The sequence below is a fragment of the Anas platyrhynchos genome, chromosome 2 (assembly GCF_047663525.1).
Source record: "Anas platyrhynchos isolate ZD024472 breed Pekin duck chromosome 2, IASCAAS_PekinDuck_T2T, whole genome shotgun sequence".
Taxonomy (NCBI): Eukaryota; Metazoa; Chordata; class Aves; order Anseriformes; family Anatidae; genus Anas; species Anas platyrhynchos.
In genome coordinates, this window is record NC_092588.1 from 127191570 (window position 1) to 127205597 (window position 14028).

The 14028-nt window shown below is 42.4% G+C and overlaps 1 protein-coding gene across 2 annotated transcripts in view; it reads right to left on the reverse strand.

The window, feature by feature from the left end:
* ITGB8 (integrin subunit beta 8) overlaps positions 1 to 9510 on the reverse strand; it is a 47301-nt gene extending 37791 nt beyond the window's left edge. For both annotated transcript variants that reach the window (XM_027450911.3, XM_027450912.3), the window contains exon 1: positions 8762 to 9510. In XM_027450911.3, coding sequence (XP_027306712.2) covers positions 8762 to 9491 — 730 coding nt within the window. In that variant the 5' untranslated portion in view covers positions 9492 to 9510. The remainder of the gene's footprint in view (positions 1 to 8761) is intronic.
* Between the last annotated feature and the right edge of the window lie 4518 nt (positions 9511 to 14028).

Here is a 14028-nt window from a genome sequence, read left to right on the forward strand (position 1 = left end):
CACTTCAGAGAACTGATGCTGGATGTCTGGTGAACAAAGCAAAGGGGGAAGAGGAAAAGGGAAGAAGAAAAGGAGGAGAAGAAGAACTTGGGCCACACTGGATTAGGACAGTTTGGACAGAAAAGTACATTATTGCTGATGCTGGGATTTGTAATGTTGATGCTGCATGCTGTGCAATGGCACATGCAATGGAGATCCCCAGCAGTGTTAGGAGAGTGCACACTTCCATAACTAAGGAATGATGCAAGGCTTTGGGGAGGTACTCCTGACACCTCACTGAACCCACATGTATATCTTTCTTAGCTTCATCTCTCTGGTAAATTCAATTATATGAATATTGCACTTCATTCTAAAGGAAAAAAACTTGAGAGCAGAAGCCTCAGATTCAAATAACTCCAGTTTTTCAGGGTAATGTATCAATTTTGAGGATTTTTTTTTTTTTTTCTATCAGAAAGTCGCACATAGCATTTTGGAGAAGGTACTGCCTAAACTAGCTACTGGTGCAGTAGTTAGGACTCACAAACACAACATTCAAACTGCAGTCTCAAACACAACCTTGAATGTGGGAGACAGAGCTATTGACTACTCCAGACTGACTTTGTTCCCAAGTCACAATATAGAATGAAAACAAGCAATGTGACCTTGGAAGTTTTCACAACATGCAATTTTTGTTTCTTGTCCAACTCTACTTGTAGCCTCTCCTTTCCATGAAGCTCCCTGCTTTTACAGGAGATGGTTAAATTTTGTTGCTGCAATCCATTGCCTGCAAACAATGAGTCAAAGATTATTCGGTTTCTGAAGCCAACCTATTCTGTCTCTTGCAAATAAAAACACACAGGACAATTTACTCTGATTATATCATTAGAAGGGACTCATTTCCCACAGCCATTAGCTTTTATGGTACAGGTTTGATGGCCCTGTTTGCACAGCTTTGCACCAGTAAAAATGTAAAGCATATGGAACCAAAGGGTTTAAATCTTTTTTTAAAATATTTATTTATTTATTTATTTATTATTATTATTATTATTAAATCTCTTGATTTAAAGGGAACTTCAGGATGGATGGAGCTGTGTTAATTCCCGTGTTTTCTAAGAGAGAACATAGGCATGGGAATCATTATACTCTAGTCATTTCCAGCTGCTAGGATCTCCCTAGGAGTTGGCCAGCTTGGCTACAGTCACGCTGCTATAGTGAAGCCCTGAATGGCTACTGCCATACCTCATGGCTGATTTCATTTCTTTTGTGTTTGTAAGCACGACCAGCAGTAACACAAGCACAACCCAGAATGGTTAGTACATTCCCGTGTATACTATATAGGAATATAAAACTAGACCCAAGCTACTTTTTTTTTTTTTTTTTTTTTCCAAAGCATCTTCTATAGCTTCAGATCCTTTGACCCCAAATCACCTCCCTAAGTTGCCTTTCTATTTTCTACCTAGTACGCACCAAATTCTTGCTTTCCACCCCATAAAAACACTACATCTTCCTGCTTCTGCACTTGCATTCACAAAGCTAGGAACAGTGCAGAGGACTGGCAACAGCTCAGAGCTGTTTCTTCACCAGGGGCATCAGCATGGACTACCTGCTCCACAGGTTCTTCCTCCATAGCAATGCAAACAACTAGCTTGACTAACTACTATCTGTATGCATTGTGGATTGGAACAAGTTTATTCTCTGTTCCAGACTGTAATTCTCAAAGCTGAATATCTAGAGGAACCAGTCCCTCAATTCTGAACACAATAAACTAAATTTTGCTTTACAGAAGTTTTACCTGAAACAAAACAAAAGCCCCAAACCACTGCATGCTTACATATAAACATGAAAAGCTGTGTGTATGGGTATAAAAGGATGAAATGTCAGGGTTAAAAGAAAACACTGAACCCATAATACAGAGATTATACTCACAATTAGAAAACCTCAAGAGTACCAAGTTAAAAGTAAGACTGATATCAAAGAGGGTAACCACTACTCTTTGTGGATTTGTAGTGTGGAGTGCACAAGTTCTGAAGGGAGATATATTCAGCAGCTCTATTTCAAAAATGCTAATGCCTTCTGGACTACAAAATGTTAGCTATTTGTTATTTCAGTAATTTGCTTTTCAATCGAGTTTTGCATATTCCAACACAGTCATTGGCCATGAGAACAACAGAATGTGGTAAAAACTTTCTGGGATTTTCTTTTATTATATTGTTGTTGTTACTTTTATTCTATATGAATGCAGAAAGTTATACGATGTTGTATTTTAATAAATGTGTGATAACACAGCACAAGACTTTTAAGATACAATTTGACCTTTAACAGCTGAAGCATGAGTCCTTCAAATTTGAGTGCAACTGCAGTGCTCTTCTGAATATACACATCAAAACTGGATGAACACAAAGATCTTCTACAAGAATAATGAGACATGGAGTTTCTAACATAGGAGACATATGCATTCATCAAAAACATTCAAAAAATTGAAAAAAAAATAGCAATTATAGTTACCTAGGAACAGGCACTACCCAAGCTCCATATAAGCCTGTTCGGTTTTTGTAACATGGGGGTGAAGACTACATAAAACATGACTGCAGGCTGTAAAATATGCAGACTCATATACTAACTCCAACTACTGGTGCACATACGCTATTTGAATGCAAACTTCTGCTTGTGTTTCTGCAAGTAAGTACTCACATATGTGCATGTTTTGCAGGTGCAGTTTAAATGCTCTGTAGGGGACAGCCTTCAAACATGCAGCTTCAAGACTTTAAACAGGTAGTGATTTATATAATATTCTGAAGTCATGTCACAGCATTTTTGACAGAAAAATGCAATTCAACAGCTTTGCTTAGATTGGAAGAGCATGCTTGCTTATGTCATTAGTTGTATTTAGGTCATCATTCATGCCAAAGTGTAAGTTGTCTCATGTTTTCTTATTTCCTGGGAGTCTTGTTTATACAAGAAGATGGGATCTTGCCATGTTTAACCTCCTGCTTTCCAGCAAGAAGCACCCATCTCAAAGAAACAAGTTGTCCTCAGCACAGTACTAACCCCTGTCACCCTGAAGAGGTGAAGTGGAAATAAATCATACTTAATTACAGTACAGCAAGTGGAATTCACTTAGCCCAACTCACTTGAACACCAATAAGGAAAAGAATTTATTTTGGAAAGGGGAGGTACTGGTTTAATCAGATTTGGACGACTTTTGTGATGCCACCATACATCATGAGGCTCTATTCATAACACAGCTACAACAACAGCAAAATACCAAAAATACTGAAGTTTTTAAGATTTGAACTCAAAAACACTGTGTCACTAACAATTCCCAAGTCAGTGGGTAGAGAAGGGGCCCTAAGAAAAATAAAAATCCAGCACCCAGGAGCACTGTCCCACCTGCCTGAAGCTACAGATTTTCCCTCCTCCAATAATTACAGTTAAAATCTCTCTTATGTCTTTTGATAATTACAAATACTTCAGACTCATTACTGTCACCATGGGTAACAGCAGGCAGAAATTACTGCAGGCATATGACAACAATGCCATGGGAAGCATAAAAACATATGAAGAAAAAAGACAATTATGAACTTTGCACATTTTTGAATTTAGGCAAACATAGACTCAGCTAGAAGTTGCCTTTTTGGCAGCTTTCTAACGCTGTAAATTCCTATCATCCTGAAGCACTTACATTATGCTCAAGGGGTTATGCTTTCTCTGCCACCAGAACAAGAGGGAATCCTGAATGGCTGGCAAGAGGCTTCTTGAAGAAAAGTTCCATTACAGTGGACAGTGAACTAATTCATTAGAGCCCTACATCATTCCCAAAAACTAAATAGCCCAAGTCCATTTATGCAAGCTGCCAAAGAAAAAAACGTTTTTATTTGTTAATAAAGTTCAAGTGCCTAGAGAAGAATAACAGACCATAATCTATTTCGTCCATCAAAAATTATGCCAATTTAAGCAGATTAAAAAGAAGTACTACATCTGTTTCATTGGTTAGACAAAAGTCAACAATTAGTAATGGACACATACAGTTGAAGACAGATTTTGTTGGAAAGAAGACATAAGTAGAAACACTGAGGCCTTAAGAATTTGACTTTAAAAAGTATATTAACAGAAAGGACTTGATGTTCTTTTCCAGGTTTTTGTTTCCAGTACATTCAACTTGAGAAGCTATTTTTTACACCAAAATGTCTGCACCATTAGCTACTGTAAAAGGAGAGTTCACATCCATACTTCTTGAAAATATATGATTTTAGTGTCATGAATGTATTTTAAGATCACTGAGCAACTTTTCAATCTCAAGACAAAGCCATTCTGCTTGTCCTTCTTGGCAGACCCCATTAAGCCACTGCCTGAGAAACACCTGCCCCAATACTGAAAAAAGCACGTTTTTGCTTTGGGTAGTTTTTAGATGCATATTGGTCATAAACAAAATAACTCATGTATATAGCATAGATTTTATTTGTAAAATGAAATTAATGTTTCTTACCTCACATCTATTTCAAAGGCATGAGATCTCTAGCTTATACTAAGAACTTACTCTCAAGTATACTAATGATGAATCTGGCTTTTTGAAGTCTTGATAAACATCAGCAGCCATTTTCACATTACGCAATTTGTAAATGATATATTTCTCTTCTCACACCTCCTACTGTAGATTAGCAATACCAACTGATCCAAATCCAAGACTGAATTAACACATACATCTCATTGTTTTTATTATTTCCATTTTAAAATTGTCTTAGTTTGGTAGCTCTCTGTTGTACTACACTAATACCTGGAACTGATACGGTTTTGTCTTCAGGAGTCATTCATGTGAAAAGTTCCTTTATGTTCTTATTTTGTGACTGAGTTCTTTTTAGGAAATTGAAAAATGTTGCTGGCACTTTGTGAAGCATATGGGAGGTTACAAGACTCACTAATGTTTTCATGTCCTGTTTATGTATGTTGAACATACAAACAGATGAGGGTTTATTTGATGAAGATTTTCTTAAGCTTCCATAAATTCAAGCTTTCTAATATCTTACTGATGCTCTGAGGAGGTAAATCAAACTTAGACTGTTTTTAATGGAAAATCAAATTTATTCATTCAGGCATCTTGACTAGTGGAGTATAATTCCTGCTTGCTCAGCTGTTATTGCAGCTCCAGCCCTTGAAAGCGTAAGTACCAGAGAAGAAGCTACTGCCTATTCAAACTGTTCTGAAGAGCGTTCCTGTTGCATGCAGTCTTCAAGCTGCAGCAACATGTCCATAATGACATAGAGCCAACCTTCCTGGTGCGCCAACAATTTTATTTTCTTTTTGTATTGCTCCTCTAGTTTGTGAATTGCCCATCTCTTTTCTCACAATCTCCACATCTTAAACATCTGTAGTATGGAAACATTGCAAATGTTATACTTGCAACCACCTATTTCATTCAATTTGCAAAAAACAAAATAAAGAACTACTGCATAACCCTCCCCCCCCACAAGAAACATATGAAATTGCAACAGATTATGAGAAGTATGCAATCTGCAAAGTAAACGTATGCATACCTTTGGCATAATAGCTCCACAGGCAACACACAGATAAGCAAACTTCCCCACAGCTATTCCTCAGAAGTGCAACCCACTGCTATATTCCCTCTCAAACACTCAGGTTGGCTTTCCCAAAGATGATCTAACACCCTTAGGGAGCAGATCACCCACACAGGCTCAGGAAATTATAAATGGGCTTTCTCTTCTCCTTGGATTGCTTCAAGACTTAGGAAAGCCTCCGTGCTCAATATCCCACGCAACACAGCTTCCACTGCGCCCTAAACAGAAATGGGCTGGCACAGAAGAGAAATCAAGAGACAAACTCAAAGCTATGAAGATGTACCATTTATTTCAGTTTTGTTTGTTTGTTTTGTTTATGCAAGGACATTTCCTGACCACTTTGCATGGGTGGTTTGAATAGCTTTTCATAGTCCTTTGAGAAGTGACACAGTAATGATTTATGAAACTTTCTAACTAGAGGGAACACACATGAGAATATAATGTGACAAAACTGGCAAACCACCAATAAACCAGATGAGAGAACATTAGTGAATTATGTTTGGCATCAGAAGTCCTGCTGTTGGGATAAATCAATGAACAGTTGTCCCTGCTATCATCACAGATCCCCTCCTTTCCCTAACCCCCTAGCTGGTCTTCCCAAGTGGTACTCTAAAGAAGACTGGAAATACCAACTTTTAAAATGTCAAGAGATTTGTCAACCATGGCAATGTACTAGAATTGTCATATGACAGTTCTTTAATTCTGAAACTGGAGATATAGACTTTCATGCCATCCAACCCCTGTGTGTACATCACATGTAAACTCTGCTTGCTTGAGTTTCATACAAGAATGACTCTGTAGGTATTTTGAAAGCACCACCTTAGCATTCAAATTTCAAAAATTCAATATGCTTAAAAACTGCATTTTAAGACAATACTGGGATTTGAACCAATGTCCTCTGTTAACCCAGACCAGTCAGTTATGATACAGTATTTTAACCCCAGGTATTCCATGTGGTTATACAGCAGATACAAACTAAAGACTTTTATAAGTTTAGTTTCTGAGTGAGCCAAGTGAACTGACTCTCTCTGCACCTCAGTGCAGAAGTTACACAATGGATTAACAAAATGCACGCATGTGCTCTTGCTGTAGAATTCAGCTTTTATTCACTTCACTGCTTTACGTCCTTAGGAGTTTGTCAGTTTTCAGTGTTCCATAATAAATTCAGGATCTGTGTAAATCACTACAACACTATTTCATTTTGAATTAGTCTCATTCTTACATCAGGTATTTGTTTTAGTTGGCTTAGTGAACTGCAAACTTCCCTTGGTAAGACTTACTGAACAAGGGACCCTTTGTAGAACAGAGCAACACTAACCTTTTATCTGAGCTTACAGAACCTTTAATTTGGGACTTGTGGCTTTACAGTGTTGTGAGATTTCCTTCTGCACTCCTCTTAACTGCAAACTCGAGGTCAAGTTGTACCTTTACTTACACCCAGGCAGTAAACTCACATCCCAAATTGTAGTTTGCGGAACAAACACTTCAGGTAGCATCAAACTGCACTTTTTTTTCAGTTAGAAGAGCAGCAAATGCTCCAATAAGAATGAATAAATTACAGTCCCATGTACATTTTATATTCATTCCAGCTTCTTTCAGAACTGGAGACTCAATGCAACAGATACGTGGTTTCTGCCAAATCCGCACATAAATAAACTAAACTTGCTGATGGCACGGGAACAGCATGATGCTCTTCTCCATGCCCAGCACTGTCAAGGCAGAAGCAAAGAGGAGTGGCTGCTTCAACAAAGCTGCTGCGCTGCCAAGTAGCTGTACATGGAGCTGCTGCTCCGCATTTCTCCAGCAGCAGCCTGCAGAAGTTCAAGGAACTCAGGTGGTGCTGTGCTGGCTGAAGGAGCTAACACAACCAAAATTAAAAAGCAATGAGAAGTAAAGAATTACAACCTTAATCAGCATCCAAACCCCTACCATTTATGTGCTCGCTCAAAGAAAAACAAACCAAAATACTCTTCTTGCTTCTACTGTGGCTCTCGCCTGTAAAGTGATTATGTATGAAGGAAAGAATTCAGTGTGACTTTCAGCTTTCATGAATTAGCAGAGGTTTCAAATAAAGAGGAGAAAAAAAAAAAAAACCAACAAAAAAACAACAAGATCTATCTGAGTTACAGACTGCCTGATCTGGTAGCTGTTGTCACAATAAACACGTAACCCATGACTTACCATCCATGTGTACTTTCACTACCAAGCACAACAAAGAAAGTAAGCACCTTTTGCAGCCAAAGCCCCAAGTACAATCTTCACCTATGTCACACTGTTCTCAAGTATTCTTTGCACTATTGCACCCAGGAGCTACACTCATAAGCAGGCACACCACTGCACTAAGGCACAGCACTCTCCTCTACATAAAGTTTCAATTAGCCTTTAAACTCAATTATACTGCACAGAAAAGAATCTGGAATGCTGGATGCAAGCTGTCATGTTTCATAAGCCATTTAATAATATTATATTTTATTTTTTCCTATTGACATTTAGTTTGGTTTTGAACTCAAAATATGAAGCCAAAAGAGCAAAATAAATTATCCTGTGAAAGTTAACAAATTATTCCATTGTTTTTAACAGCACTGGGCAAATCCCACTGAATTAGGCATGAATTTGTCACATATGCAGCAAGGAACTTAAAACTAATACATTGTTCCCATTGCAAATCTTATTTTTAGAGGTTAGAAGTTCTAAACTCGCTCCAGGCTTAAGCATGAGATACGCATTTATTCCAGAAGGGGAAAAAGAAAAAAAGAGAGAAGGAGAGAGAGAAGAAAGGAGGAAAGAAGGAAAGGAGGAAAGGAAGGTGACTGACAACTTGCTCTGCGTTTCTGATCACGACCAGCTGGATGAGGGAGACCCTTTGTGGACTACCGGACTAACCTGATGGCTCCGTCTGACAAACTGCATGACCTGAGGGACACTTGCACTGCCTCCTCGCCCTGCCCGCGACGAACCTGGCACCAGGGTTATTTTTGGGAAGCCGTGCCACAGCCCGAGGTGCTGCCCGCCTCGGCCAGCGCCCTCTCTGCCCGCAGCAGCACCCCGGGCAGGGGCAGGCGCCCTCCCCACACCTCCACCCCTTTCACCGCGAACCCCAGCAGTGCCCCCCCGACACCGCCGCCGCCCGGCCGCCCGCTGTCCCCCCCGGGACGCGGCGATCCCCGAGAGGCACCCCGCTAGGTGAGCCGAGCCGCTCGGCGACTTACGGCGCTGGCAGAGTCCCGGCACGGCCGCCAGCAGCCGGGCCGCCCCGAGGAGGGCCCCGGGGCCGCGCTGGCACTTGGGCACGGAGACGATCCCCGCGGTGAGGCACGCCAGCAGCGGCACCCACATCGTGCGGCGCGCTCGGCCCCGCTCCCGGTCCCGCTGCCTCTCCTCGGGGCCGCGGCTCGGCGGCGCGGCGCTCTCAGTCCCGGCCCCCGCGGGGGCGGCGGCGGCGGCGGCGGGGCCGGGGGAGGAGCGGCGGCGGCGGCGGCGGCGACGGGCCCGGCACAGGTAGGGCGCGGGGCGGCGGCACCTCAAGGGCAGCGCCCGCCGCTCCCCGCGAGGGGCTGCCCCCCCCGGCGGCGGCGGCAGCGGCGGCGGCGGGGCGGCCCCGGGCGGGCGCGGAGGACGGCTGCCTCCATCCGCCTCCAGCCCGAGCGCCCTGCCCTGCCCTGCCCTGCCCGGCCCGGCCCCGCGGCTCCCGCAACGAAACGACCGCCGCCGCCGCTGCCCCCGCCCGCCCCCGCCCCGCCGCCGGTGCGCCTCGGGCCCGCGGGTGTCCCCCCCTCTCCGCTTGCCGGGAGGCTGCGGCGGGGCAGGGCGAGGGCGGGCGGAGGCGGGGCGGCGGCGGGCGGTGAAGTCACGGCGCCCGCCCGCGCCGCTTTGTTCGGCGGAGGATGGCGGAGACCGTGGGGAGCGCCCCTCGCCACCGCCTCGGGACCCCCCCCACATCGTACACAGACCGCAATCACCCCGCCGCCCTTCCCTCGCGATTTGTGTGTGCCCGGAGTTTCCGCCCCTCCGGGCGAAGTGGGAATAACGCAAAGGTTAGAGCCGTGCCCTGGGCGGCGCGGAAAGTACCTCGCCGTGCGGGCACGGAAACCCCCGGCCCGGGCTAGGTGCGCGGCCTCTCGGCCTCCTGTCACCGCCTCCCCGGCCAGGGCGCCGCTCCCGGAGCTGCCGTGGCGTCCCCCAGGCAGGTGACACGCACCTGTGCCGGCCTGACGGGCCCGGGTCCTGTGGCCGTCACCGTGTCACCGCCTCGTTTGTAGCATTACCGAGCAGGTGGCACAGCGAGCCGTATCCTCAAATAATGCCTCAACGTGATGTGCCAGTCTGTCAGCGCAGGGCACAACATTAAAAAGTCATTCCCGTGCATATGGCATTAAATGAACTGTGGTCAGCTTTGGGCCCCTCACTACAAGAAGGACATCGAGGCCCTGGAGCGTGCCGAGAGACGGACTGTGAAGCTGGTGAAGGGTCTGGAACACAAGTACTGTGAGAAGCAGCTGAGGGAAATGGGGTTGTTCAGTCTGGAGAAGAGGAGGTTCGGGGGAGACCTTATTGATCTCTGCAACTGCCTGAAAGGAAGGTGTGGGGAGCTGGGGGTCAGCCTCTTCTCCCAGATAAACAGTGTTAGGACTAGAGAGAATGGCCTCAAGTTACGCCAAGAGAGGTTTAGGTTGGAAATGAGGAGACATTTCTCCTCAGAAAGAGCAGTCAGGCATTGGGACAGGTTGCCCAGGGATGTGGTGGGGTCACTATCCCAGAGGGTGTTCAAGGAAAGGTTGGACGTGGTGCTTTGGGTCATGGTTTAGTGGGTGACATTGGCAGTACGGTGATGGTTGAAGGTCTCCTCCAACCTTAATGATTGTACGATTCTAACACTGTGCTCTCTTACAGTCCTTACAAATAAAAGGCTGTCAAAGCATTTTCGGACCCTGTGCCAAACCTTGTGGCACTGAGATCAGGATGGCTTGTCGACTGCATGTCAAAGGTCAGAAACTGAAGATGCACTGGGTTTGTGCAAAGTCACTGAGGAGGGGATGGCAAAGGAGCAGTCCTATACTCCCACTCCAGGGATTTTTAAATGCTGTATCATTGTTCTGCTTCATTTTGGAAAAATCCCCTCTTTCAGACCTTGAGTGTCATTCTTAAAGCTGCCACAGCTCGAATGGGGATATGGTGTGTGACAAAACCATATACAGTGATGGTCACATAAAAGGGTAGCATCCACATGACTTCAGATGTGGTGGCATTCTTGGTCTAATCACTCTATGGTTTCAGAGATCACAGTTTTAACACTATACAATGATGAGCAACTTGTCTCATGAGGACTCAGATTGGTGTAGTTCTTTGAAATGACACATTCGTGGCAGGCAAGCTAAACTCAATTGACTCCTGTTCATGTTCACCATGATGTCTAAATCCCACCTCATGATGTTGCAGATTCATGATGATTCAAGTTTATCTTGAAAAGGGTCCAGAATAAGACAAACAAGTTCAAGGAAATGTCTTAATAAAAAATAAAAAAAATCCAAGCAGAAGCAAAAGTTGCAGATAGAAAACTGGGATTTTTGCCTGCAGAGTCTAAATAGTGTTGAAGGGAGGAAGAATATGCCTAATACTCCATATGATGTATTTTGTATGAACATTGTTGTCAGATCAGAATTTGAATGCTCATAGAAGCATCATGAAGAAAATGGTTCTGTCATCAACAGCATGAGTTGTCTTGTGAATTTCTAGTCATAACCTAGTCATTTCATCATACAAATAGGAAATTGAGTCCTTACATGTACCGCTTCTCGAGAGAATGATGTGCAAGGATTTGGCATTTGGGCAGACAGGCAATATCTACAGTGTAACATGGAAAAAATAGACAACTTTCATATAAAGTCTGAGAATAAGGTAACTAAAATGAACACTGAGAACATAACTAAAAGGGCAGATCAATAATGGCTGAGAACTATTCACCATGAATACTGAAAGACATGGGTATCAACAGTAAAAAAGAAGCCAAGAGTTGAAGGTGCCAATAGTTGAGGCCACTGTAACTGTTCAGAGTAGTCTGTTGGTTTATGTAAAATGTGTCTTTCCCTTACTTCTTTACCTTCATTCCTCACATAGTGGGAGACAAAGACTTCAGAAGATATATTCTGTAGTGATGGCATCTTTAAATACACTGCTGGTTAGTGTTTGGAATGCAGTAATATAAGCTGCATCTCAGAAGATGTTACGCAGATTTGGATAGCAATTCAAGTTTTACAAATTGACAAACCTAATCGTGTAATGTCACGTAGGAGACTTGGAACAAGGAACTTAAGACGACTGGAACTGGATGTAAGCATCAGTCTGTTGTTCTACCCACAGGACCATGAATGCTTGAGAAAATGTCATTGTGGAATCTCCGTCCTTGGAGATAACTGAAACTCAGCTGAACAAGTTCATGGGCAACCTGATCTTATTGGTCGTGTGTTGAGCAGAGGGCTGGTTGGGCCTCTTGGAGCTTTTTCTAGCCTAAGTTACTCTGAATTTCTATGGTGAAAGCTGTTTAATTCTCTGTTATTATATTGCATGTATACCTTATTTAATGAAGTTTTAAAAGGGTGCTTTCTTTATGGTACTTACCTTTGTTTTCCTGCAAAGAGGATATAATTGTCTGTTACAGCATTAGCCCACAGCCTCTCTTTTCAGGAAACAGTTTTGAAAATGTTGAATCTGCAATGAATGTTCAGTAAAGCTGGTCAAAAAACCCAAAACATTTCTTACAAAAACCATGTTCCTTTTTTGGTTGAATAATCCCGACCATCTTTCATGTGCCATTTCATGGGGGAGAATCCAAACCAAGATTGCAAAGGGGAGAGTGATGGTGTTTTACAACTTCTAATACCAAAACTTTTTAAAATGAAAAATGTGATAGGTGTTCATTAGCTGGTCATGTGATTTCTTAGATTATCATGACATCTTCAATACTGTTAAAAACCCCATAGAAAGCATTTCAGTATACTTAAATTGATTGCATTTCCCTCCAACTTCTCTACTTTTTTCACATTCCTATGAGACCTCACTTTGAATTGCTACTTTTTTAGTTAATAATTCAAAACTCTGCTGGGGCACAGTAATTTTTCTGAATTTGATGGTTTCACTTGATGTTACTGACATTAATGTGCAAATTCAATTTTTTTTGCTATATAACTAAATAAAAGGATCACATGCTTGTCTGTCAGATACAATTATATTCGCTATAGCTTGGGTTTTTTAAAACAATATTTGAATCTAAACTGCATCTGTTTCGTATAAAGAAGTCAGTGTATTTTTCAAATCTTCTGTAAGCCATCAGTTTAAAATGATGGAGGAATTCAAATTCAATTGCTGTTCCCAAGAAACTGATTGCCAAGAAGTCATAGACCTCTCTTCCAGCAATGTGGACTGTGAACAATCCACCTATGCTGATTTTTTTTATATTCAGTAAAATTCTATATAAAATTCCAACTTCCCTGTATAATACATAATCATATTTTTTAAACAATATGTACATCTTTTCAATTTGGCAAGGTTGTTATGCATATTCATGTAGGATGTTAAAACTATGCACATTTTTTCTCATTTCTTGTTTCAGTCCTCAGTGTAAAAACTGGCAATGTCATCATTTAAAATAGAATACGTACCCCCCAAAATAGTACTTTTCATCATACATGTATTGTGCATTAATACCTACCTTAATTACCCATCCATGCTATTGGACCTCCTGATGCACATGCAACAAAGAAAAAATGGTGTGTTATAAGGAAAAGCGGTAACCTGAAGCAAACAAACAAACAAACAAAAAAACCACTAATATTTAGAGTGTATCCTGAAGTTTCCATTGATTTCACATAGCCATCTTGTGGGCTTACAAATCTTGCTTGGGTATGTGACTTCAGTGGCTTCAATAGGCCTGCATGAGATGATCTAGCAACATTTGAAGTCTTTCTGAATTTAGCTCCTTGACACTTACAGTTTGGACAACATTATGCAGAGATAGGTGGGATAACATCTTCGGCTTTCGATACATTCCAGCCTAATTGCATTTGCGTATAGTATGTCTAACTGTTGTTCTTATTCACCGTTTACTTGCATGGGTTTAAGTGTAAGGTGAAGCTTTTTCTGGGCTGTATGCCAGCAAAATTCTCTCCCTTCCACTTTTCTATATACAATTACTTGCAATACCCCAGCAGTACATTTCTCTTCCTTTCTTACATCACCAATTTTAATATTAAGAATTCAGTTAGTAGTACTCCGGAAATCCCAAGTATTGATCTTGTGTGCTTCAGTGCTTGCCAGAAGCATACTAAAGCAGATGTGTCTAATAAAACAATAAACCTGAGATATTTCACACCATTTCAAGAATTTCAAAGCAGTTGGATTCTCAGCCAAAGTGGTCAGTGCACAGTTGTGATCTCACCTTATACTCCATGAGACAGAGACAGCAGTGAGTCCTTGGGTGAGA